General features: G+C 44.4%; 1 protein-coding gene across 2 annotated transcripts; it reads right to left on the bottom strand.

The window, feature by feature from the left end:
* Positions 1–344: 344 nt before the first annotated feature.
* Positions 345–17,607, bottom strand: kcnab1b (potassium voltage-gated channel subfamily A regulatory beta subunit 1b). 2 transcript variants are annotated; one of them, XM_031560268.2, is made up of 6 exons: positions 17,056–17,607; positions 15,952–16,476; positions 4,869–4,912; positions 2,302–2,339; positions 1,139–1,218; positions 345–734 (listed from the first exon to the last, which is right to left on the bottom strand). In XM_031560268.2, the coding sequence occupies exons 2-6, from the start codon at positions 16,170–16,172 to the stop codon at positions 641–643; spliced, it is 477 nt and encodes a 158-aa protein (XP_031416128.1). In that variant the 5' UTR covers positions 16,173–16,476; positions 17,056–17,607; the 3' UTR covers positions 345–640. The 2 variants fall into 2 exon arrangements, with proteins under 2 accessions (XP_031416128.1, XP_031416129.1); XM_031560269.2 differs by having other exon boundaries at positions 15,952–16,192.
* Positions 17,608–27,279: the final 9,672 nt, after the last annotated feature.

The raw sequence follows: 27,279 nt of genomic DNA, 5'->3' as shown, positions 1-27,279 counted from the left end.
CACACACACACACACACACACACACCAGCTCTGCAAAAAGAGCCCTTCACTAGAAAGTACATAAACACACACACAAAACTTCCCACAGATTACCATGGTTACTGCCAGTGAGACTGCGAACAGTGATGGTGATTACAGAGAGGGAAAAAACGTACACCTCTCTCCCCTGCCATAGGTGGACATTTCACATGTACTCCAGTGACGGTGGACTTGTTTCATCCACCCACACACACACACACACACACACACACACACACACACACACACACACACACACACACACACACACACACACACACACACACACACACACACACACACACACACACACCCACCCTAACACCTTTCATCCACTCTGCCTCTTGACAGGTTGCTTAGGCCTCTACTCCACATGGAGGACTACTACTTGTGGCAGTGAAATTTGGCAAAATGGAAAATACAAGAGCTGTGGCTCAGCTCTGTGGCAGTTCACTCACTCAGCTACGGGTTGGCAAAGCACAGGCTCTCAGTACGGTGTTCTAGGGAGTCATTTTATTTCTGTCTCCGTCAGCTAACATTTCAAGAGCACACATGCACACAGTAAAAAGAAAATAAATCCCTAAAGATATAAAAAAAATATCCCCAAAAAATATAGTCAGACTTACACTCTAACCACACAAACGCACACATGAGAATCAAAGATAAAGTACCTCCAGCACTTTTTCTTGATGATGTTTCCGAGGATTATTTCAGCCCTGGAAGAGAGAAGGCACACAGACACACACACAGACAGACACACACACACACACACACACACAAATATTAAATAAAGACTCATGAGTGGGAGTAACACAGAACACCCAGAGAGAGCTACGCACTTCATGACTTTCTATCACCAAGAGCACCGCGCTTCACCAAGAGCAGTGCCATGCAGATTAAACAGTAACGGTACTGTAACGGTACTAAATGTAAACATGCTTTAGAAAATGAAAAAAAGTGTTCTTGTTAGAAACCATATTGAAGCTATAAAAGTTATATGAAGTTATGGTTTAACTCTAAAGTTAACTGTGGGGATCACTGCAGCATTGTGTGTGGTACTAACTAACATCAATTCATCATTCAAGCTCCCAGGCTGTATGTACAGGTGGGTGACACTCACTTTCCTCCAGAGTACACTTCAGCAGTGTCAAAGAGATTGACCCCGTTCTCGTAGGCTATTGTCATCAGCTGCTCAGCCACCTGCACACACACCAGAGCCGTCAGTCAGCTAATCACCGTAACAGCCCATGACAACCGCAGGAATTTAACAAGCTTTTGAGCCAGGTTATTACAAATAAATAAAGAAGAAAGTGAAGAGGAAGAATATGAGGAGGAAGAGGAGGAACCGCTATTATCATCACTGTCACCGTTGCTTAATGCACATAGCAACTTCCATACATAAAGTTCATCAGAGTGCTGAGGTCTATAACTGAGACTGAAAGCGTAGTCTCTCAAACCTGTAAAGAAAGAGCACTTTAGCGTGCCCATGTTTCTCTGTGCTAATGCCCACATATGACTGTCATTTTCTTTGACAGGGTCAAATCCTCCAGGCCAAAGAGAGACATTCACAGAGGCTTGGTCTGCACTAGACATCCCTTCTTTTTGAGAAGGCCCTACAGTAAAGTGTGTCTGTGTGTCAGTCATTGGCCTTTATCTTGAGTCCTGCTGGAAGGGCCACTCACTTTGGGTACCTGTCCATCCATGACAGTACGCCCACCACTACCACAGCACTGCCACTACCTACACCGCCCCCCCAGCCCCCCACCCCCACCCCCCCACACACCCACACTCACGCCCCCATCCCCAGGCCACTGTCCTTTCCCTCGCTGCAGAGAGAGCCCTCCTGTCAGGCTTGAATGACAGATCCTGCTGTCACCATGGGAAGTGGGGGCCGACAGTGACGAGTGGAGCCCCCAGCAAGAGACAGAGAGAGCACGGGCGAACGAATGAACGAACAAACAAGTGGAGGGACGCTCAGCAACAGAGGAGGAGATGGAGGGTGACAGGGGAATCGGGGACAGGCGTCTGCCGTAACCCAAGGAGACAGCAGAGGATTTCCCCACCACCTTACCACCCTGAGGAAAATCGTTTCCCCCCTTTACTGTAGGTGCAACTTGACCACCTAGTAAGACTCTCTGCATGGCCTGTCACATGTCACTCAAATGTTGAGTCTGGGGCGCTACTGTACTGCGCTGCCACTGAACTTCTGAGATTGTGGTTTGTGATTGGCAAAGAGGTTTTCTTTTTCAGTTTTGCTCAGGGGTTATTGTGCACATTGCTTACCTCATCAGAAATCTGCCCACCGAAGGTTACCCAAGTCCCTGGAGGAGGGAGAAGAGCACAGGAACACAGAGAAATTAGGTTTGTTTGGGGGGGAAATATGGGGGTGTTATTAGTGTGTGTGCATGTCTGTGTGTGTGTGTGTGGGTGAGTGAGAGAGCGAGGGAGTGTGAGAGAGAGAAAGAGAAAATGATTGTGTTTGTATTTATATTCTACACAAGATCAGATACACCACCACATTTTCAGGACTTTTGACTTCCTAAGGTGCAGAATGGCATGTCAGCGACCGACCCATCAACCCCTGTGAGTTGTGTGTGTGTGTTATGTGTGTGTTTTGTGTGTGGGTGTGGGTGTGTGTGTGTGTGTGTACAGGCATCCTGCTCACGGTACTGTGCTGTGTGCTCAGGCCAGCTCTGCTCTGTGGGTTGTGACAGTAATGAGAAGCCCCTGTGTGCGGTACAGTACTCTCCCCTGAGTGCCTCCCTGCGTTTGGAGGGCCGATGACTCAAACACTAGCCTCTGGAGCGGACTGTGGCCGACCGTGAATCATCATTTGAACAGGCCGGCGGCGGAACAATGAGACTGGCTCCGCCATGTCACCTCCGTTACCGCCCCTGCCCCCGTGTCCTTGTCACAAACAAGCACCGTCACCGGATGAGCTCACACAACGCAAGGCCCAGCCACTACTCTGCCTCATAATACAAGAATACAAGGCAATATTTTGCTTTTTTACAGTAATGTGAGCCTACTGATCTTCATGCTGTATGCAATAACAGGTGTTAATCTAAACCAATGCTTAAAGGTATAGTGTGTAGGATTTACAGGTGGCTATTAACAGAAATTGAGTATTCAGTATTCATTATTATGTTTTCATGACCTGTAATTACATATCATTGTGTTTTCATTAGATTAGAATGAGCCTTTCATATTTACATAGGGAGCAGGTCCTCTTCCACGGAGTCCGCAATGCTGCATAGTAATATTTCTACAGTAGCCCAGAATGAACAAACCATAACACTAGCTCTAGAGAGAGCATTTTGTGTTTTAGCAAACACCGTAGGTCATTTTACGTTCTTAGAAAGGAAGAGGTGTTGGAGGGGTATTTAGTTGGTTATAAGCTGCATCTAGATTCCACTAAATCCTACACAATGCACCTTTATAGCAGCAGTAAGGAACTCAGACATGCACTAAAATGTGAAATTTCAATGTGCAATATTAATACTTCAGTCACTTTATTCTACTGCAAGAGTGTGCTAGAACTATGCACTACGATGCATGAAGTGTGGGAACGACAGGTGCGTTTATTTGTCTTTCACGTGACCATATACTATTAAAATTAATTTGTAGATGATACCAAATCTAGCTCCCCATAAATAACATCCCTCAAAAAAGTAGCAAATTCTTGCATAGTGTTGCTTTAATTCTCAGCAACCCATCAATGCCCAGAAAGCAACTGACACTGGGCCAGATCGGGTTCAGATCTGGCAAAGAAGCACTCTAAGTTCAGCTGTCTTCTCGGTATCACATGTCTCATGTCACTGTCTATGCCCAACTCCTGGAAACCCATCCTCACTCCTCCAGAGCACTGAAGGTGTATGTTATCTTATCTTATCTTATGGATAGACGCTGAGGCAGAGATGGCTTCAGCCCTCATCAGTTCAAAGGTCAGCTTCTTTTTGGATATCACATACCTGATTCAGATCCATCTAGCCATGTATCAGGGCTGCAACTAAAAACCTGCAGTGTTCTACTACTCCAGACACAGTGCAAGAATACTCTCTGCCATCCGGACCTTGTGTGACCTCCACCAAAGCCTCTCTCTGTAACCTGCGTGTCCCTCTCTGGTCTCTGCCTCTCTTATCTGACCTTCTCTGCCTCTCATTTCCAAACGCTGATGACTCACTGTGTTTATCTGTGTTTATAATGTCCCATCGCTCCCACCCCTCGGACAGCGAATCTAACCGATGCATGTAATCATCAGTTTGTTCCACCACATAGTTTATGTAAATAAACACAACTGCCCATTTACTACCCTGCAGAGACACTTCAGGGATGCAGTGCTTGACCAAGGTGTTTTTTTACCCCCTTTTCCCTGCATAATGAACTGAGCAGCAGTAATGAGAGGTTTATAAACAACTTTGTGGATTAGCATAAACCTTATGTGCCCAGTAAAACTCGCTTCCACTGAGTACCGCAGTCAAATTCTTTTTTTTTTTTTTTTTGCTGCTCTGGGCCAAGCCTAGACATTTATCTATTTGTATTTATTTTTTGCCTAATCATTCAGAAGAGGATCTGTCTCTAACGATGCAGGCAGCGCTAATCCGTTTCATGAGGTTTGCTCCGCAATGGATGGAGGAGTAGCAGCAGCATCTGGCTGGATCCATTCACACACAACTGTCAGCAGAGACTGCCTCAACTCCTGGGAGAGATATGGAGGGAAGAGGAGGAGGAGGAGGGGGGAGGAAGAGAGAGGGGGAACAGGAAGCAGGAGCCTACGAGGTGCCACACACATATTCACACAGGGATGCCAATTAAACCCTCCATGATCTGGGCTAATGAAGAGCACTCACCAAGCCCCAAACAGGAGACGCGCAGGCCTGACTTCCCCAGGTTCCTGAGGAGAGAGAGAGAGAGAGAGAGAGAGAGAAAGAAAGAGAGAGAGAGAGAGGGATGGACTTATTACCAGTACAAAGGAAACCCACAAAAGGTAAAATCAAGACGTGCTTAAAACCCTAGGAAAAAGGAAAAGAGAAAAAGAAACACCCACACAGAAAACAAATACAAAACAAAAGATAAACAATCATTGCTCAGTATCAATCAATTAATGTACTCAGACATTTAGCTGAAACACACCCTCTTCATTTACCTTGCAAATACATTCTTCAATCCCCTACATTTTAGTGAAAGACTCCTGGTCTCTGAATATTCAATAATAAGTCAATTCATTTTTTTTAAGAGCTCTGTTATCCTAGAACCTTCCATTTGATTTCTCTGTGACAGCCAAACTTAGCTTGCCCGAAAAGAAAATTCAGAAAAGGATGGAGAGAAAGAGAGAGGGAAGGAAAGAGGGAGAGAGAGATGTGAAAAGAGAGGGAGAAATTAGAAATTGGGTTGCAGAGAAAGGGAGAGAGAAACAGAGAGAGAGAGAGAAAGCGATGGGAGGAAGAGAGGGAGAGAGAGGGAGAGAGAGTGAGAGAGAGGGAGAAATTGGGTTGCAGAGAAAGAGAAGGGGCGAGAAACAGAGAGAGGGAGAGCGAGAGAGGTTGGCGGAAGCACCACACAAGGCCTGTGGGCTGTGGCCCATGTGTTATTGACCCCCCACATCAGTGGAACAGTGAGGCATCTTGTCCCGTCTCCTGTTCCTCTCATGGAGGGGAGTTAAAAAGCCATGCTACACCCCTTTGAGGACAAAACATTAAGGTCCTCTTTCAGGGTAAAAACCCTTAGCTACTCTACACTCAATACCAAACTAAATGATTGTACAGTGTATTTGTAACATACCTATGTATTGCTAAACGATATACGAACATGCAGGGTTAGGTTAAGTTACATAGAACAACATACAGTATAAGTACATCAAATGTAGAGGCTCAAGAGATAATTGGCTTTTTGGGTCCCTACTTGAGAGATGAGCCTAATCAATACAGCCATCAGGTACTTATTGCACACACTAGTCCTGAAGGTTTCTCTGTCCTTCCACAAAAGTTTGGTGTCGATTTAGAAAATCACTGGGGCGTGAAGTGGGGAAGAGTGAGTACGGATTGAAAGATTATTTCTGACCCATGGTTGATTCATGCAGTCTGTCACATTGGATGCAAACTCTACATGGGCTGTTGTTGCAGTGCAAGCCTACAGGGACCTGATGCTCACAAAGGTCTGAGGGTAGTTTTTGTACCACAGACTTGAAGACTTAAGTCAGGCAGACGGGGTTCAATCAGGAAACAAGTTTATTACAATTCCGCTGTGCACAACAGGAGAGAGGCAAGTTCACAGGAAGATGCTCAAAGTGTCTCTGTGTCTAGTGTCTAGCTAGACAAGGAACTATTTTGGGTTAAAGTATTCTACCAGAATGACAGGAGACTGCACTAATCACTGGGTTCAGCTTACGTGGACCACACTGAGTCAGAGAGAAGAATCACCAGGCTACCCTAATCTACGTTATCCTGGCAACTTAGGAGAGATGTCTAATGAGGCAGAGAAAGCGCTCAAGCGTAACAGTCACACTTTGAACGTATCTTCAATTCTAACTCTAAGAAACGTAAGGGCATAAACTACAAATGAATATAAGAATCATAAGACATTAAATCTGATTTACAACTCCTTCAGGTCAGAAGTGCATACTTTCTGCAAATGCATTATGGAGTCTTGTGTAGTTTCTTCTCTCCTAGTTCAGACTAGGAAGGTTTTAGGGTGTACGGTTGAGTCTGGCTGACTGAATTCAGACACAGGGTATTGGGATATAACGCTAAAGGGCAGAAAGGGTGAAAGAATGTGACCATAGGTTAGGAGTTCTGTGGATGTGTGGCATATCTTAAAAAGCACACTGAACAGAATACTGGTGTCTCTGTCCTCCGTGAAACCACTTATCCTAACAACATGTCTGTTCCGATTACATTTCCCTCTTAATTAAGCCCACATCACAAATACCCTCCTCACACTAGAGTGTATGGCTGCTTTTTCATGTCTTGGTGATGGCTGGGATACTTCTCAATTCTCTAAGGCATTTATTCTTGCTAATGACATACTGAAAATCATAATGGTAGTTTGCCCTATTTGTGCTTCAAGAGCAGTTTAGTAGGTCTGTTCAAGTATTCCTGTGAAGCACTGTGGACAAATACTGAGAAGTCAATACTGTTCTGATTGAAATGACAGGATGCTAACTTATTTAAAAATGTTAATGTAATTTAGTGCTCATTTTTCTGTCAGTATCACTAATATAACGGTACACAAAAGACTTTTCAGCAACAAGAGCACATGTGGGATGGAACGCTGTCATTTGCAACTCTTTGGAGAAATACAGAGAGTCTTAAAGTAGAAGCAGCCTGACAGATAACATGCCTGATAAAGTATTCATGAAGAAGCATTCATTCAGAGAAGTGGTTCAGAAAAATGACATCTCTCAGAGTTTACTCCAGTAGCAGCCCATAGGTTGAGTATGAAGAATGAGCGGCATGACTTTTCTCAACGGTTTCTGGCTAATTTGACCATGAGGAACAAAACTAGGGTGCTGTCATTTACTGTAACCCGAGTGAATATCTCGAAAAGTAACGGTTTTAGAGCTTAGAAACCTTCATAGGGCATATATATAAACATGCATATTCCGGTCATTTTGAGACCAAATTCAAGTGTCTATGACCTTCAGAAGCTGAGATACAGATGCGCTGGACACGCCCTAAAAGGGCGTTGCAAAATCTCGATGTTCGCTCGGGTTACAGTAAATGACAGCACCCTAGTTTTGTTCCTCATGGTCAAATTAGCCAGAAACCGTTGAGAAATGTCATGCCGCTCATACTTCATACTCAACCTATGGGCTGCTACTGGAGTAGTTTAGAAATGCTCTACACGAGGGCACAAATTTGATACCACCCGTAAAGCATATTCTCCAGTATTAAAGTTTCACTAAAATATCACAATAAAAACCTTTTTTGATTAAGACAAGACTTTTTAAAAACCCTATATAATGACAGAATAAATATGGTGTAGACCTATCTGATTTTTACCCGAATATACAAAGATCTATCCAAAAACACAGCCTTGTTTTCATGAAACGATACAAATGAAAATAGACAATACACTTTTCCTTTAAAAGAACAGGAAAGAGAACATGGGCATTGATTTCCAGTCTCTTGTTATTCAGAAGGAGCACAGCCCTTCAGACACTTTTCTGGAGATTAGGAGCAGCAGCACAGACTTCCACCACTTTCTTACGATTAACAAAAAATAAAACAAGATTCCTCTCAGGCTGGTGCTGTTCACTGAATCATGTAAAAAAAAAAAAGTCACTGCACATTTATCTGAGAACCATCTTAATTGCACAGTCCTACCAGCCTCTAAATTATGACATATAATTCCTCCATCGTATACGAGGCATTTTTCACACGCAACCTAGCCTTATCTATCACTGATACACATGAATGACATCGCATTGCACTTACTTCATTAATGAAGCATAGACCAAATGCACGCACTGTGACTATGAGTCTTAGATTTAGGGTGGGAGTTGGGTTTGGACTAGAATAAGGTTATGCTCAGGGTTATTTGGCAGCTCTTTGACAGGTTGTTGGGAATTAGACTTTTTACAATTTTACAACTATGTAAAATGTTTTTGGTTATTGATTGACACATCTATTCATAAAAAGGACCATTACAATGGCCAGTCAGGGTTGGCTGACAAGTAGTTGATAGTTAGTTGACAGGTATTTTAAACTTATGTTAAAAGTGTATTATTTGTTTGTCATATCGATAATAAGTTCAGGGAAGAAGAATGTTGCGTATTATTATCCTATAATGTCTCTGGCATTACTGCAGGTGCTTGTCTGATCGTAAATAAAAAGAGATAATTTACGGATAGAGATAAAAAGGGGTGCTGCAGAGTCGGATCATCTCTCTCAGCAGTTTATCATTTACAGAGACATCCCACACAACTACATTGTGTTTTTTTCTTCTAGCTGTTTTTTCTTTCTTTTGTCTTTTTGTATTTATTATTTACTTTACTTTACTTGTAAGGCACCTTGGACTCAGAAAGGCGCTATACAAATATCATTATTCTTCCTGCACTGGCCTCTTCCCTCCTCGATAGCACAATGATGAATGGGTATAGAACGTGGGCACGGGGTATGTTTCACCACTGCTCCACTTGACAAACTCTGCATAGTATGCTGTTACATAAAGCAGGTATAATAACAATTAACTCTGGACTGGAGTTGGAAATGATATTCGGACCAATAAGACTGCAATAAGAGCAATAAGCCAGAGCAATAAATAAGAGTGCTGCGGTGTAAACTATTGCTTCATACTTCATTTTAAAAGCCCTTGCAAAAAGGGTTAACCTATTTACCAGCCTACTTCTTAGGCTTGACTAAAGAGGCCTGCATTACCATAGAGCCTGAGGTTGATTCATATTTAATAAAGCACAAGAAAGATTCTTGCTAAAATTATTCCCGGGTCGACCAGCAATTGACAAGAACATGTTACTGCTATGGTAATAGCTACTGAGTGTAACACAGGATACATACATTCAGTGTGTATTGTCAAGTGTTGAATGGGTAGCAAGAGTATGTTGTGTGGGTGTGTGTTGTACTAGCTGGAGCCATATTGTAGACCATCAACTGAGACACTCAGCATGAACTGTCACTAATGACTGGCGGAGGAGATGACAGAATCTCCCAGATAAACAGAATACTTAAACACATCTGGGGAGCAGGAGGATACCATAAAATACCATAAAGAATATGACATAAAAAATATCCCAAACCACGTCCTTGACTGAGGGAAAGCAGCAGAGAAAGAAAGAAAGAAAGAAAGAAAGAAAGAGAGACAGAAAGATGGAGTAGAAACAAGAGACGAGGCAGTTCAAACACGTTTCACCGATTAAACCCTCCATGAGTCGCGGAGCTGCTCGTTTGAAGGGACACATGGCCAGCTCCGGGCGCCTGCGCAGCTGCCCCCATCCCATGCTGCCCAGTGAGAGAATGACAGCACCAATTAGGCTGGACCACTGGAGCTGCACTGGGGCTAGAGCTCCACAGACTCCACAAAGACACTCAAGGGGACTTGGCAGTGTGGGGAATCAGTGTCCATCAGTGGAGCTGTCAACTGTACCACTGCGTGTGAGTGGCCTTATGGTGGGTTCAGGCAAACTGAGATAGAGAACATGCTCACGCGCATACACACACACACATACACACACACACACACACGTACGCCTGCACGCGCACAAACACACACACACTCACACACATACATACGCATGCACGCGCACACATACACACAAACACCTGTAAACACATCTGAACACACACACACACAGTTTCATGTAAACGAGTCCTTGGAGAGGCTTATGATTTTAACAAGGAGCGAGTGAGCATGCAGGTTTGGCTCTCATTATGAATAAAAAGACAAACAAATCAACACTGGGCAGACAAACAGTAATGGCGCACTGGAGACACCTCGAGCTTTGACAGAAACGCATCTGCACCTACGCCGATAGTCAATTAGAGACCGTTACATTTCAACCTACAACATATGAATGGGCACATCTTTCTGTAAGTGTCCTTCTCCTCTCTCTCGGCCAGTGGCCATACACCGAGAGCTGTGCATCGGTGGACCCTTGCAGAATTTCTTGCTTTTTTATTAAAGCAATAAATCAGGTGGCAGCCAATGGCAGGACTGAGGGGAGACTAGGCTCGCGGTCTGATGACCACTCGCTCACGCTCATCTGTGCTGATGTGATGGAGCCTCTCTGGGGAATTGTGTGTGTGTGTGTGTGTGTGTGTGTGTGTGTGTCTGTGTGTCCATATGTTGGTTGTGTGTGCGTGTATGTGGGGGTGGGGGGCGTGTGTGTCCGTGCCTCTGTGTGCGCATCTGTGTGCGTGTGTGTGTGAATGCCGTTGTGTGTGTATCCATGTGTGTGTGTGTGTGTGTGTCTGTGTCTGTGTGAGAGAGCTTTTGTGTTCTGAGACGGAAGAGATGGAACAAATGCTGTTCAGCAGATTTGATCAGTTTATCATGAGCAGCAAATGTTAGATGGGTAAACAGACACTCACACGTGGCTTTCCCTCTGTGGAAAAGACTGGCAATTTACACAGACTCAGGAACACGCAAGAGCACACACAAAACACAACACAGATACACACATGAGCACACACAGAGAAATGTGCACGCACACACACACACACATACACTCCCATCAAGCACAAAAAAAGGCAGAAAATCCAGGGACAGAATGATTCACGGTTGGCTGAGGGCTAAAAAGCAAAAGCAAGCAGAATGCGTTGCTCCTACTCCCGGGCTGCTAGGGGAGGAGTTTGTCAAATTGCTGAGGCTTCCTAACATGCATTGGGAATCATCAATTTGGGGGCTCGAATCACAGCCTACCGAGGCATCTCCAAATGACACAACACGCTTCAGTTTGCATTTCCAGTGTTACGGTAACGGGAGCCTACAGCTGATTTTCCATCTGCATTCCATCCTGGATCTGGCCCTGACCTGACACGGACATGCCGGAGCTGTGCCATGTTATGGCCAGATCAGCTGTTGTTTTGGAGCGAGAGATGGAAGACCAGCTGTGAGGAGTGTGTTCAGGCTGCACGTGACTTAAAGGGACAACCAAGGAGAGGATTCATCTCTTTTCAGAGGACTTATTAGAACCACAAACCCAGTGACACACTGGGCTTCATCCATTGGAAACGAAACAAAACAAAACAAAACAATGCGAAAACAAAACAAAACAAAACAAAAACAAAAAAAATGAAAGGGCATACATAAACCGTGATTAAGCCATTACTGTCAAGGAGACATGCCTTTATGTCTTTTCATCCAATGACACCCTCACAATCTGCAGCCTTTTATTCTCTTAGAGCCAGGCCATCTGCGCAGAGCGTTACTAAAAAAAACGCACACACATATAAAACACATATAGGTCTAATACCAACACACACGCACATACACACACACACATTTATGCAAACACTCTCTCTCTCTCTCTTTCTGTCTCTCTCTCACACACACACACATTTATACATACACTCTCTCTCTCTCACACACACACATACACTCTTAAGCATAAATGCCTGTGGGCTTGTGATAGGCCACTGTCCAAGTAGACAGCAGAAGCCCGGGAGGCTGCCCATCTGCACTGCACCATTGGGCAGTCAGGCAGACGGAACACTACGCAAATACTCCAGACACAAAGACACCAAGCAGCACTGAATAACCAGAGCCAGAGCCAGAGCCAGAGCCAGAGCCAGAGCCAGAGCCAGAGCCAGAGCCAGAGCCAGAGCCAGAGCCAGAGCCAGAGCCAGAGCCAGAGCCAGGAACCAGGAACCAGAGCCAGAGCCAGAGCCAGAGCCAGAGCAGGTTATCCAAACAAAGGGAAGGAAGAGGAGGCCCACCAAGTTGATGAAGAGGAGGGCAGTTGCCAGATAGTGATCGACTTTAGACCGGGAGCGGTGAAACAGCACCAGATAGGGGCCAGACATGCAGCAATAGAGAGAGAGAGAGATAGAGACAGACTCTTTTAAGTTGGGTCGAGGTGCATATTCAGTCAGTCAGTATGATTGCTCAAGAGACAAAGACAAGACCCTCTTGGCGTAAACCTAGAGCAAACCTGAATGTCATCCTCCTGAAGCAGTTCCTGCTCTCAGTCTGCTGCATCTCACTGCAAAAACTGAAATCTTAGTAAGATGAAATATCTTAAATCAAGGAAATAAATGCTTGTTCTTTGTCTGAGATATTTCTTCTTAGCAGGCATTTTTTATGTTAGAGCATTTCACTTGCCTCAAGCGTTGCCTTAATTATTTTAACTTGTTACTGAGATTATTTTACTGGATCTGAGCAAGTAAATGCTTGAAACTAGAATTCTCATAATTATAAGGCTGTTTTATCACCACTGACAAGAACAAAACTGCTGTAAGATTCAATACAAATGTACTTGTTTTTAGTCTGGCCACACTAGTTTTAAGATATTTAGATAGATATTTTAATTTAAGTCAAATTTTGGCAGATCATTTAGCTTATTTAAAGAAATACATCCCACATTTAATACTCTTTTTTTCTTGTTTTTGAAAGCTGAATTTTTGCAGTGTTGTATAAGGCAAAAACAACTGATGGTGCCTACAGGTTCAACAGAAGCCTATGATCCTACCAATCACCTGGTTTTCATACCCCAAGAATATGGTGAATTGCCTGTGCAGACGTTCAGTTACAAAAATATGGAGCAGACACACACACATAGAGACACAGAGAGAGAGAAAGAGAAAGAGAGATACACAGAGAGAGATACGGAGAAGAAGAAGAAGAAGAAGAGAGAGAGAAAGAGCCCAGAAGAAATGGGCTTCTTTTCTCCCTGTTAAGCACATCAAAGGCTTCTTAAAAATAAGACTTAGACTGCAAACCTTCCTTCCCTTTTAAACAGAGAGATCGTTCCACTGATTGTAAACCCACAGTAGCCTGGTACCCAAGCAGAGATAAGAGCAGAAGACGATGGGGAGAGAGATTTCCTGGCACTGTTACATGCTGGATGATTTCATGCTTGGCTCGACAGGAGATTATAGAGGACGATGCGTACAGTACATACAAAGACCCATGCTGTTTGTCACTCCTCCAAGTAAAGTGAGGAGAACTGGAGAAGAAAGCATATGGTGTTTATCTGTTACACTTAAGTGCGGGGATGTAGCAGGGTGGAGGGGAGTGGAGGGGAGTGGAAGGGAGTGGAGGGGGGCTGAGAGACTCAGGCAGACCCAGCACTGGACAGGGGCTCTTGAGCAAGTATAGATTTTATTTGAGATTTTGAAAGTAAGTGTTAAGATTTTCCAAGGGCCATCAAATTTCTATTGTGAGATGTACGATCTCATGACTTCACATGATTGGCCTGTGTATCAAATGCATCAATCGTTCAAAAAGCAGACATACAGAAAAGCCTAGTGTTCACACTTTGGTTTGACTGTAGCTCTACAGCAGAGTGTTAGAGTTAAACCCTTTATGCTCCAATGTTTTAAGAATACCTCATTGAATTCATTCGAATATAGGCTGAATGCCAGCCGATTGTGTTTGTAAGGATACACAAAAGAACATTTCAAATTAAAAATTAATGAACACCTGGCCACCAAACTTATGTAGTGTGGTGTTTAAAGGAACATAAGGTAAATCTATTAAACTTGTCACTACTTTTGATAACATTATCATTTCGGATGGCATATATCCTCACACAATATATGCATACTCTTGATCCATCTCCCTATCAAATACACAAACACACACACACATACACACACACACACACACACACACACACACGTATACACGCGATCTCCACCTCTGCACCCGACATGCACTATAAGTAAGAGTAGCAAGAGGGATGTGGAGGACCCTCTATAATAAGACCATGCATTAGACTCGAACCAGCGGCTACTTCCTGTCAGTGTAATTATAGTCCATGAAAATGTCACCGCGGCTGACACAAGGCATTTCTCGCAGAGTTTGTCCTGAAGGCCGTCTTTCCTTTTTACTAAACAGACAGATAAACAACTCCAGTCTACTCACCATTTATGTCCTTGAGCATGGCACTGACTGGAAGGGGATCATTTGCATGTTTAAGTGTCCTTTTTGTCTTACTCTGAAACGGATTTGTCTGTTATCATCTATATGAAGCTTGACTAGCCCTTGCACAATTACCATTATTACTAAACAAACTCGGCTATTCAACAACTTTAGAACTAGAGATGGTGCCACTTATAGTTTTCATATTAAGTCATGTCAAAACAGTTGTAACATCGTAAATCGCAAACCGTCTTAAGAAAATGGGTAATTTTTTTGTTGTTATGGAAACTGTTGTCAATTTAAGGTGATGTTTTGCCTCTCCTCGACAGATTGCCTGGATGCAATTAATTATTTCTAACATAAAAATCATTAGTTGACACCTCGCCTCCGCAGGCTGGAGTTACCGTGTCCAGCGCCAATGCGTTGGCACAGGCAGTCGGGTTTTCTATACTGGACCCTTTCCTGAATTTTCAGTATCTTCCAATTACTTTTACACAATTCTCAAAATTCTCAGAATTCAACGCCCCGGTGGTAGTCTTAGCTGGTCCAGACTCCAGATTAGTAACAAGACACAGGTTCCCTTTTGCATTCATGTTACTGAGCGCTAGCGCCACACTGTGGCCATACCCATTAGAAGTTCTCTGTTGGCCGGTCATCTGTTGGCCGAGATACTAAAAAAGTAAATTAACCACCAATTAAAAGAGAACATTTCTTATTAAGATCGATATTATTAAGCCTTTAGTGAAATGTTTTGGTATTATAATCAAATGGCATCTGTCCTTATCTGAATTGGTGTAAATATGTAACTGGTCTTGGAAAGACCAAACTACTTAAAGGCGAATCACACTTAAATTGAAACAATTTAGTCTAACCACACCACCTTCAATTTCATGAATATTTGGTTATTTGACTGTGGAAATGGTTTTGTAATCTACCATTAATCACCGGCACTTGGCTAACCAACTGCAATGCACTCTTAAAGGCAAAACCCCCTAAACTTTGCAATGCAGACTGTACACATCACACGCAAAAGTAATGCAAGTAGACAGAGAGAATTCCCAAACACCAAACTATAAAGACATATACACTAGTAGAGTTCTCATCCAAGATCCAACAGCCACACACACACACACACAACTTTATAACCCACAGTGTCAATCATCAACATAACTACAATTCCTGAAACCCCACACCAAGTTCACAAAACTAAAAGCACAATGTCTGCCCTGCTAGTCCCACACACACACACACACACACCCAAACACACACACACACAAACACACACACACACACACACACACACACACAGCTTTATGTATATATGTCTGCTCTGCTTTTCGATTTTTCCATTCAGTTTGCCACTGGCCCCATGCCTGTGCCCATTAGTTGACATACCGGTACTTCATGCCCGTAATCTTGCCCGTGGACTCCTTGAGGTCCTTGTGACGATGGGCGAAGGAGCCCAGGCTGCGGGCGATGAGCGCCACGGTGCGGAAGCGGGCGCGGGCGGCGCTGGCGCTGGTGTTGGGGCTGGTGGCATTCTGCTTGCTGTGGCTGTCCCCATTGCGGGGTGCCCTGAGGCCTCCTTGGTCGCTGCAGGCAAAGGACACCTGCATGCCCGCCGGGGTTAGCTTCTCTGTGAGGGCACCGGATAGAAAGAGAGAAAGAGGGACAAAGGGAGAGAGATAAAGGAGGGACTTCTCGCTGCAGGGTTGCTGCTGCTGCTGCTGCTGTTACTGTTCCTGCTCTGCAGCGGCTTGAGTTAGAGAAGGGGGTGTGCAGCAGGGAGAGACCTGTGTGAGTGGAGGGAGAGACAGAGAGAAAAGAGCGCCGCTTGAAGGTGACTCTTCTTCTTCTTCTTCTTCTTCTTCTTCTTCTTCCCCTTCTTCTCCTTCTCTGGCACTCTCTGTGTGCGGTTCTCTGCAAGAAAAGTCAGTGTGAGGTCACGGAGATGAGAGAAGGAGTCTCTCTCTCTCGCTTTCTCTTCCTCTTTGTGTCTTTCTCTTCCTCTCTCAATTACTCTCTCTTTCCAAGTCTGAGTCTTTCTCTCTGTCTTACTCCTTGTTCAATCTCTCTCTCTCTCTCTCTTCCAAGTCACTCTTTCGCTCTCTCTCTGGTCTTGGCACTGCCTCCTGTTGTGTGCCTCTGATCTCTGCAGCAGGATGCTTATGTGGGCTTTTTTTCTCTCTCTGTTATTCTGCCCCAATTCTTCACATGTACCTCTCTCTACCTCTGTCAGTGTCTGCACTCATTCCCCCCCCTCCCCCCTTTATCTCTCTTCCCCCTCTGCTCTTTTTGCCCTGCGGTGTAGCCCTGCTGTGACTCTGGGGTGGTGGTGGTGATGGGGTCTTTCCTCGTTCCAACGGTGTGCAGCTGCGGCGGAGACCTCTGGTCAAAAGAGCAACGCAGAGACCCTCTCCGTCACGTCCTAAACCCAAATGCCACACAAACACTCACAAACTGAGAGACAGGTATTGTAAAAAAAAAAGCCAAACTCACTTGCACTTGAGAGAGCAAAAGGTGATAGAGCCGCTTCTCAATTCCAAAACTTCAGGCAAGGACAGAACCAAATGCCGCAAGCAGGAGTTCCACCACCAAGATGTGCCCTCTAAAGGACAGAACAAAGTGTCTTGTCCTATATTGTGAATCTTGCTGTGGAACAGTGTCCTTAGCAGGGCTAATCCTGTGCCAGGGAGTCTTCAGTCCAGGGCAGGCAGGAGGAACAGCTTGTGTTGTGGCTGTGGCAGCCCATGCAGGGTTGGGCTTCTGATGTCGCTTGCTCCAAATGAGAACAGACAGGCAAAGAGGAGAGGAGGACGCATGATCCTCCACCACTGGACTCGCGCCTGAAACCGGAGGGGGAAAAGGCAAACGATGAGGGAAGAGAAGAGAAGCAGAGGAGAGGAGAGAAGAGAGAGCGAGAGAGAGAGAAGCGCAGGATACCAGCGTGGCAAGTCAGAGAGTGTGCCGGAGTGAGCGTCTGTTTGAAGGAGAGGGAGAGGGACAGAGCAGGGAGGGAGTGGGAGAGCAAGAGAGAGAGAGAGCGAGTATAGAGAAAGAGAATCACACAGAGAGAGAGAGAGAGAGCAAGTATAGAGAAAGATAATCACACACAGAGAGAGAGAGAGGGAGTGGGAGAGCAAGAGAGAGAGAGAGCGAGTATAGAGAAAGAGAATCACACAGAGAGAGAGAGGGGAGAGAGAGAGAGAGGGGAGAGAGAGAGATCAAGTCTGAAAAGCAAACAGAGAGAAGCTACAGACTGGCTCAGATAGCTGCAGTTTTTAACCAGCAGCTAAGCTTTCAGGGAGAGGAGAATCCATCTGGATGGATAAGAGGGAAGAATCTGCATTACAGTGTGTGTGTGTGTGTGTGTGTGTGTGTGTGTGTGTGTGTGTGTGTGTGTGTGTGTGTGTGTGTGTGTGTGTGTGTGTGTGTATGTATGTGTGGTAGAGCTGGTGATGACAGATATAAATATGCTTCTCTTCTTGACTGGCTTTAATCTCCATGAATGTGGGCCTTTTTGTTTTGATTTGATTTGATTTGAGGTACTAAAATCCCTTACGGTTTCATTGAGATGTGAATGCCTGTGTGTGTGTGTAATAGAGCTGGGGATGACAGATAGAAATGTGCTTTCGTTGTTGAATCTCTGGAAATTGGCACCCATTTGTGCTTTTATGTTTTATGCTTTGAAACACTAAAACACTAAAATGAATATGTGTGTCTGTGGCTGTGTGTGTATGTTCTGTCAAAGCTGGACGTGTCTCAGTGTGCCATCACAGTTTTTCTGCCCAGTGTTGCTTGTTGCTTGAGCCAAATCTACATGTTCACTCACACCTTAAAAAATAGCTTCACAACGTTTAACAAAACTGTGTGTGTGTGTGTGTGTGTGTGTGTTTGTGTGTTTGTCTGTGTTTGTGTATTTGTGTGTGTGTGTGTGTGTGTCTGTATGTGTGTGTGTCTGTGTGTCTGTGTGTCAGTGTGTCTGTGTGTGTGTGTGTTTGTGTGGCTGTGGGTGTGTGCATGTATATGCGTGAGGTTGTGTGCACATTTATGTGTATGCATGTGTCTGTGTGTGTGTGTGTGTGTGTGTGTGTGTGTGTGTGTGTGTGTGTGTGTGTGTGTGTGTGTGTGTGTGTGTGTATGCATGTGTCTCTGGGTGTGTGCCTAGCTGTAGGCCACACTCATACCCTGTCTCCCCACTATGATAAATCCTCTTCCCCCATTCTGTGTGAGCTCAGCTGCTTTGACAGGTTTTAAACGACCCTCATTAAGCATGAGCTGCTGCTCCTCTACTGCCATTCATCTGGCTCATGCCACGCACCGGGAGACTCGAGGCAAAGCATCCCACGGCCCTCCACTCCGATCGAATGTGTCTGTCACCGATGGACACACGGGCACCATGAGGGCTGAGGGGTGAGTCTGCGTGCTTGGTTTGTGATGGTCGTCATTGAAGAGAGAGAAAACAGGTCACTTGTCTGGGGGACCAAGAGCAAAATTAAAAGTAAGAGAAGAAAAAGATTTTTTAGTTTTTGCTTTTTTGCTTTTAATATCACTTTATTGGAACACTGATCTCGGACAACATTAAAAACTTGCATTTAATATCGTTTACTGCTATTGGTGCAACTAAATATTGACTGTAAACATTTAATGTTTATAGAGGCGAGAAATACAGAAAGACAGCAAGGAATGAAGCATAAATATGAACACTAAGCCATAGCATGTATAAGAAATATACAGTACTGTAGAAACGGGGAAGAAAGAAAAAAAAAGAAAGAAAGACTGCAATGAAAGAATCATAAATATGAGCAAGCCCCGACACAATCCCATTGAGCCAACCCTGTGGCATCTATCCCATTGGGCCAACCCTGTGGCATCTATCCTCTGTGGTATGGCCCTGGTCCTCCAACAAACACGTGTGTTTCCACCCCCACATACATTCGGCGTGATGAAGTGAGATTATTTGGTTCATTAAATGCTGCGCAGCCCTCGGGGATGGAAGTCTTATTTATATCTTCCTGAATAAGTCACTTTCCTCTGAATAAACGTCTTTGTCTACTCATGTGTGTAAGTGCGTGTGCGTGTGCGTGCTGTCGTTCGCTGAATGCGCGGCGTATCCGCTTCTATCCAAGTAAGAGATGGGTTCATTGTTGTGGATCAATTGTTAATGTGGTAACGAGACTTGATTGCCATACAAGGTATGACAGTAGCCTTTTCTTCTGCTAATTTAAGTCAGAAAATGCTTTTAAGAATAGTGACTTTGATTCTGAGGTGACAGCATAACAGAATATTTACTAGATTTAACATTTGAAACGTCAAGGACAATTTCACCATCCACCATCCAAAAATGGTGTATGTTGCTGACCCTAATCAAAAGAAGTTCTGGTGTCCTTACAGTGTGTTCATGCTTGTAGAGATGACAGAAAAGCAGGTTGCCTGTCTGTCTGCTTCAACTGAACTCTGATCTATTAATCACAAGCTCCTCTCCAATGTCTGCCTGTCTAATTCTTTAAAAAGTATGTCATTCAAATGAGTCAATCTAAACCTGTCACACTTTGGTAAATCCCAGATGGCCAGCTATCCCCTGAAGCAAAGAATGTTCCCTCAATTTCCTTCCCCTCCATCGAAAGACAAAACACGCACACGATACATAAAAGAGTTGTAGAAGAACTTGTTTGAGGGCAATCGAATATCATCTTTCAATAAAGCTCCTCTGTGAGTGAGCATCCTGCTTTGAGAAAACAAACTTGACCTTAAAAAAAGACCTTGTTTTTTTCCTGATCCTGATGCCCAAAGCCCTTTTTAGGTTAAATAGAGCTATCAGAGGGAGTGCCTTTGAAGAAGAAGCCTGCATAAAGTGCTCACTGACTGTTAAAAATGGTGGGTAAAAAGCAAGCAAAATCAAATCAACCCAGTGATGTATTCCTCTGACGTTTTCCGTTTTTTCCCCTACCACACAAAAGACTATGCAACACTGTCCCTAAACCCCTCTCCCTCAACCCCTGTAGCATTAGTAGCTAATGCATTCGTTTTTCAAATACGCTTCGCCAATACTATGAGTGGGCATGAAGTATTGGATATAAGGTGGGGAGGCCACAGAATCCCAGGCTGAGATGGGACTGCTGTCAGGGCTGTGCCAGCATGTGCCCTGTGTCGAATCAGCTCCAGCTGTCGGGAAAATAATCCCTACTGTTTGGGATTAGCCTTCAAGAGGAAGAGGAAGATATTATTATTCAGCCAGCATAGCGGGGACAGTATGCCTTTAATCATTTCTAGTATGTGTGTGTACGAAAGTGTGTGTGTGTGTGTGTGTGCGTGTGTGTGTGTGTGTGTGCGCGTGTGTGTGTGTGTGTGTGTGTGTGTGTGTGTGTGTGAATGTGGCGACATGGTCTCAACACGAAGACATAATGTGCTTAGTTATGACTCAGTGCCTTGTCGCTGTTCAATGGCTGCGTTGGTGTCTAAATGACCAAGGCGCGAGTGTTCAGCGGCAGAGACTGTGGTTTTCATATGTAGTAGTCTTCAATAGCATGCCTCATTCTCATTAAGGTTGTGCTTCAGGTTGCTTTCATCACCGTGTAATTCTGATTTAAATTGAAAATAATGAAGTGCAGGCTTCAAAGCCATGGCCCTCTCTGTTCTAAGAGCGACTGTACAATATGTATTGAAGTTGTCATGAAATTTAGAGTAATCACAATAACATATATACACGTAAGTATCCTCTTCAAACCCCCTGCCACAGAGTTTATTAGTTTGGTGTCTTAGGCTTGTTGATGTTCAGCGCAATAGCATTGCAAGTGTACAATCAAAGTGCTCACAAAGTAAACTGCTAACAAATCAAGGGCATTCGAGGTCATTGATGAACAGGTAAAGTGATTGGACCTTTTCACTGACAAAATATGTTACAGGACAGGTTTTATGACATTGTGACGGACAGAACACTTTGTGACTTTTTGACTAGTTTGATAACTATGCACCAACCTTGGAAGGCCACTGATAAATGCTAACGAGGCGCTGGCAAGCTTCATCTGGCGATCAGTTCAGTACTAAAGATTTCATTAGTATCCCTGTCAATCTCCGCAACTTCTCAGCCCAGCCACCTCCTAATCATAACCTTTTTTGAAGATCTTAACCATGTTAATTTCATTCCTGTGAGCATCTGGTCTTCTTCACAGTTTAGCTTTTGCCGTTTGGGAGAGTCTGTGTTCATGTGCCCTTTTTTGGAATACTTGAAACTAACTTCATTGACGAGGGCTGGGCATGGATGCCAAGTCCATTTGGCAGCATTTGGATGAATAAGTGTCTGGGAGTCCATATGGGCTCTGCAGTGCCTGGTTTGCACAACGCTTATCACCCACCATGTGGGCAGTGGTCTCCAAGCAATTAGCTATGAAGGAGGGAGGTGTCTCCGGATGTTTCCGTTGGACATGTCCTTGAATGTCTCTGATGCTGTTGGAGGGGCAGGAGTGCATGGGATCCAGGGACACGTCCATCCTCATCAGTGTCCCTTTGATCAGTACATATTGGACTGAGCATATTATACACCAGAGAGGCATCACTGAGTGATCCAGCAAATCCAGTTTTATTGCCCCATTTATTTAATTGGATGCTGTTCTGTTGAAATGGCCATTTGAGTTGAGACAAGGGAATGTAATAACCCACGTGTACAACCATGACCCGCGTCTGTCCGTCAGTCAGTCGTCGGCAGCATATGAAGACATTTGGATATTAATGGGGTCATTATAAAGTCTGATTTTATGTGTGCCCCGTGGAGAACATGGCATCAAAAATGTATGAGTTGGATTACTCAAAGGAGGAGGCATTAGGTTGGCTCCCAGTTTGTTTGTCCGACACACATAACCCCCCCCCCCCACACACACACACACACACACACACACACACACACATACACAGAGAGAGAGAGAGAGAGAGAGGGGGGGAGAGAGGAGAGAGGGGAGACTGTGTGTGTTTGTGTGAGAGAGAGATAGAGAGGAGAGAGAGAGAGAGGAGAGAGGGGAGTTTATGTGTGTGTGTGAGAGTGAGAGAGATAGAGAGGAGAGAGGGGTGAATGTGTGTGTGTGTGTGTGTGTGTGTGAGAGAGAGAGAGAGAAAGAGAGAAAGGGAGAGAGAGAGAGAGAAAGAGAGAGGGGAGACTGTGTGTGTGAGAGAGAAAGGAAGAGAAAGAGAGGAGAGAGGGGAGACAGTGTATGTGTATGTAAAAGAGAGAGAGAGAGAGAGATGGGAGACTGGTGTGTGTGTGTGTGTGTGTGTGTGTGAGAGAGAGACTATTTGCTCCCATGAATGAATCTGTTTGTAAAATCATGGCAGTGCAGTGTCAGTCACCCAGACAGCAACCAGCAGCTCAGAGTGTGCAGACAGACCTGTAACACAAGCAGAGCTCATCAACTATTTACACACGACGCACCTGCTGAGGAAGGCTCAGTTGCCGTAATGAGTTCCCAGAGTTTATAAATGATACACACTCCTATGAGGTGTTAAAATGAAGAGAGAGAGAGAGAGAGATAGAGAGGGGGGCTGAGAGAGGAAGAGAGAGAGAGAGAGAATGAGAGAGAGAGAGGGAGAGAGCGGGAGAGGGCTGGGTTAGATTTGTTTCTCCATGCATGCTTGGAGACACTGTGAGATGATGGGCACAGATCAAGTGCCTCCTTCAAGGACAAAAAACAAAAGCAATAAAAAATACCCGTCTTCAATCTGGAGAATATCGGCTGCACTCCTTTTTCTTTCATAATGGTTTAAAGCGTTATGTGGTTTGTGCACAAAGCATTAAGAATAACTGCTAATTGGCCACAATTACCTGACAGTGCAGCATATGCACACACACTGGCAATTTAATTAAATGCTGGCTCCATGTAAAGCTATTTATGTATGTATGAGAGTGTGGAGGCACACAGCCACCTGTAAAAGATCTGTTTCTGAGAGTGAGTCATGGTAAATATGAATTCCCTCAAAGATTAAACCCACACACGCAAGGCAGAACATTTTGTGTTGAAACTTGGGAGTTTTTCGTAGGCTGATTTAAAGATTTAAGGTCAGGTTGTGAGAAAAGCCTAACCGGAAAAGCTTGACAGTGTGACACCGAAGTGAGAGACGCAAGGACGGGAAAGGGAAAAATAAACTGAAAGCAAGGAAACTAAGACTTAAAGAAACTCCTTGTTCGCTTCCTCAAGAACACCACGCTGAATGGCTCATTCGACTCAAAGTGAAAAGGACAGACTTCAGAATGTGGAGGCAGGGGCGGGGGCTGGGTAGAGAACATGCAGATGAAGGAGGAGATAAAAAAAACAGTGCTGGCTTACATTCACACAGTGTTGAATGAGTTGTCTCGTGTAATAGAAGGTGTCTGAAAGCAATACACACTTTACACACTTCCAATCAGACACATTTAGTTACCATGGAAACACAATTCAGCTGATGAACAAATGGACGCCATCTGCCTGACGATGTGGCCGATGTGCCTTAACTTTTGTCCCCAGAGAAACTGCTTATTTACTGCTAAAGCTCCACCACATCCATTACACAAAGTCCAATAATTGAAGATTTTCTCCTCGGAAAATGTAGTTAGACTTATCTGTGCATTAAAGTCACTAATGTAAGACAATAACCGAAATGTAACCAGTACTTCTTTTAATACTTCACTAATTCCCCAAAGCTCTTCTGAATACCTGTAGGCCAGCGTTTCTCAAAGTGTGGGGCGCAGAGACGTGACAGGTGGGGCGCGAATGGACCCGATGAACGGGAGATTAAGTGTTTTACCCCTGATCTATGGCACTGCTTTCCTTTTGATTGACATCGGCATATTAATTGCAGCGGGACAATTAAAAAAAAACTTTAGTTTAGTTAGGAATGTGTACTGTTCTTGCTATGTGCTTTACACGTCCAGCGTGTTGACAGTCAGTTCAACAGTCAGCCCAACTTGATTTCACGAGCCAGGTAGCGAGCGTCTTGCTCCTTTATTGATGTCAGGCGAAAACTTATGAGTGAAACAATAATACACAAGAAACAGAAAATACTTAGAAGGTATCTGAACTAAACAGCAAGTTACTATTAGATTCATTACACCAATAATCAGAGCAACAACATAATCTAATAAGCACTAATAAGCGCTAACGTTAGCCACCAACGGAGTTATGAATGAATGTGCTAACGGTCACATATTAGAACGTAACGTATAAATGAATAATAATTACATTTTACGTTTCAACGAACAAACACAGTTCATAGAATTTAAACATAGCTCACTTAAACATATTTATCACAGTGTGAGACAGCGGAAAAACGTAGTCATTGTTTTTCGAGGGTGCGAGGAAAAGCATAATTTAATAGAGGCTTACTAGATATGTGCGTTACTAACTCACAGTTGTTCCCTATCCCACGAGACGAGTATGATCATGCTATGATAAGTCCGTCAACAGAAAGAAATACAATACTGTGTGCGTGCAGGGATGGATTACCGAACGGGCCTACCAGGCCCAAGGGCCCGTGAGCTCAGGGGGGCCCTAAACCAGAGCCTCTGCGTGAAGTCGCTGTTATTAACTTTGCTTGCTGTCAATTGTTTTTAGACTTTGTATTTGTTAAACATCAGAGGTGGCTTAAATGTATCTCTTATTTGTGGTTGGAAGCGGTGTATTTTGTTACACGTCCTGACCCATGGTTTCATAATCCGTCCATGTGTCCATACCAACAATACACTACAACATGAAACATGAAATCACTCCAAGCAATATACATTTGCTGACCTAAATAAGATGCTATTTGTTATTACTTGAGGTTATTTCAATAATTGACAATTTTAAGCTTGGCCTACCATTTTATGGGAGCGATGAGGGACAGGTGGGGCTTGAAAAGGCCCCCTTGTTCAAAGTGTGGAATGACAGAAAAAGTTTGAGAACCACTGCTGTAGGCCATGCCTGTCTGTGATAAAACCTTGTCCTGGAAAGACCGTCCATGGACCTGTGCAAACTCCTCCCTGCACTTCAGCTCCTGGGGTGAAGCCGGCCTGACTGCCCCAGGAAGACCCCACGCGGCAGGGCACGTCCGTCCGGTCGACCCCTGCCTCTGGAGGGGGGAAAGGGGTCATACCTCTTGTTTCGGGGAAGCAGGTGAGAGCCGTGAGTCTGACTGGAGAGGAGCAGTGGATCTGTGGCACACAATGGCATAGTGACATCTCTGGCTCGCATTCACACATTCTTCAGAACGCCACCCAGACTCTCCACTCTGTCACCGGGTACAGTGTGGATTTTTCTTCTCTGGACACACAAGGTGCCTAGGAGTGAAAGTTTTCAGACAGTATCTTCCCACACTTACTGAAGGAAAATGAGCAATGGGGTTGATTTGAACTTTTTGATGTTCTGCTTCAAGCTCATTGACACATGGACAGCAGTGGCAGACAGAGGGCTGGCAGACTTATCAGTCTCCAGATGCTCAAGATGCTTGATGTCCCATGTCTAGTCTCACTTCAAAGGTGGTGGGAATGACCAACACAAGACATCAAAAAGCAACATTATGTAAGAAGTGATAGAGAGAACCTGGGGAGAAGTAGAATTGAATTAAAATAGATTTGATTAATATCAACTATTTCATCTCATCTAAGTGCCAGCTGCAGATGTTTTCCTACTCTCCTCATATCTTGTCATCTTAGCAGGTGTTTCTGCTCTGTCTGTGTGTTTGTGTGTGTGTATGTGTGTGTGTATGTGTGTGTGTGAAATGTTTTTCGACTGCCACACAAACACACAAGACACAACCTGTCAAAACAAATAACCCAGACCCCATTTGGTACTCTGTTAGTTACAAAAGCTCTGAGCCATCTCATGTATTGCGCTTTTCGCCGCGAGGACCCTGCGAAACACAAAACAAACTGTAGACGTTTTGCCTTCTGGTGTGACCAACCTTCAGCATTTGTTTTGATAATGTCGTCATGAGAAGACCACAGGGCAGTGTCGGGGTGGGGGAGAGGAAAAGGGTGATGATACACATACTAATATTAATATTAATACTAATATGGCTGCATGCGTTATAAAACCAGTCCGATGCATCGTGACTGACCCTGCTTACTGCGGGCGCTGGTTCTGCTCTGCTTCATCAGATGAATGAGATGTCGTATAGAGCCAGGGATGAGGGAGCTAACGGATCGCCGCGTTCGGAGGAAACGCTTGGGAGGGGTCTGCCAGAAGTGTGTGTGTGTTTGTGTGTGTGCGTGTGTGGTGTTGTGTGTGCTTGTGTGTGTGTGTGGTGTTGTGCAGCAGGAAGGCAGGAGCATGATGGGAATTCAAATAAGCCGCTGCAAAGATTAGTCCCCCTCCATTGAGAAAAAAACACACTGAGCTAAGCTGCAGTCGGGCGTTTGACAATGATACATTGAGCCTTTCCACAGGCGATGGATATTAGGGGAGAGGAGAGAAAAAACAATGCAGTTCAATGCACACACACACACACACACACACACACACACACACACACACACACACACACACACACACTCGCCTGCAGGCACACAAAAAGACAGCTGATGAACAGATATGGAGGTGAACACCATTTCATTCTAGTTCTCACTGCGACACACACTAACACATACATGGACACACACACACACACACACACACACACACACACACATACACACACACACACACACACACACAGACACACACACACACACAAACTCACTCACTCACTCACACACTAACACATACATAGACACACGCTTGC

The sequence above is a fragment of the Clupea harengus genome, chromosome 22 (genome assembly GCF_900700415.2).
Source record: "Clupea harengus chromosome 22, Ch_v2.0.2, whole genome shotgun sequence".
NCBI classification, from domain to species: Eukaryota; Metazoa; Chordata; class Actinopteri; order Clupeiformes; family Clupeidae; genus Clupea; species Clupea harengus.
The sequence above is the reverse complement of the archived record's forward strand: the minus strand, read 5'-3'. Positions and strand labels throughout refer to the sequence as shown.

What these genes read in the sequence shown, in the direction of transcription:
- kcnab1b (XM_031560268.2), bottom strand. Translation starts at nt 16,172, where the DNA reads ATGCAGGTGTCCTTTGCCTGCAGCGACCAAGGAGGCCTCAGGGCACCC. An exon ending in ATTACGGGCATGAAGTACCG is followed by an intron (nt 4,913 to 15,951) that starts GTATGTCAACTA and finishes CTCTCTCCTCAG; the next exon opens with GAACCTGGGGAAGTCAGGCC. An exon ending in GTGGGCAGATTTCTGATGAG is followed by an intron (nt 1,219 to 2,301) that starts GTAAGCAATGTG and finishes GTGTGTGTGCAG; the next exon opens with GTGGCTGAGCAGCTGATGAC.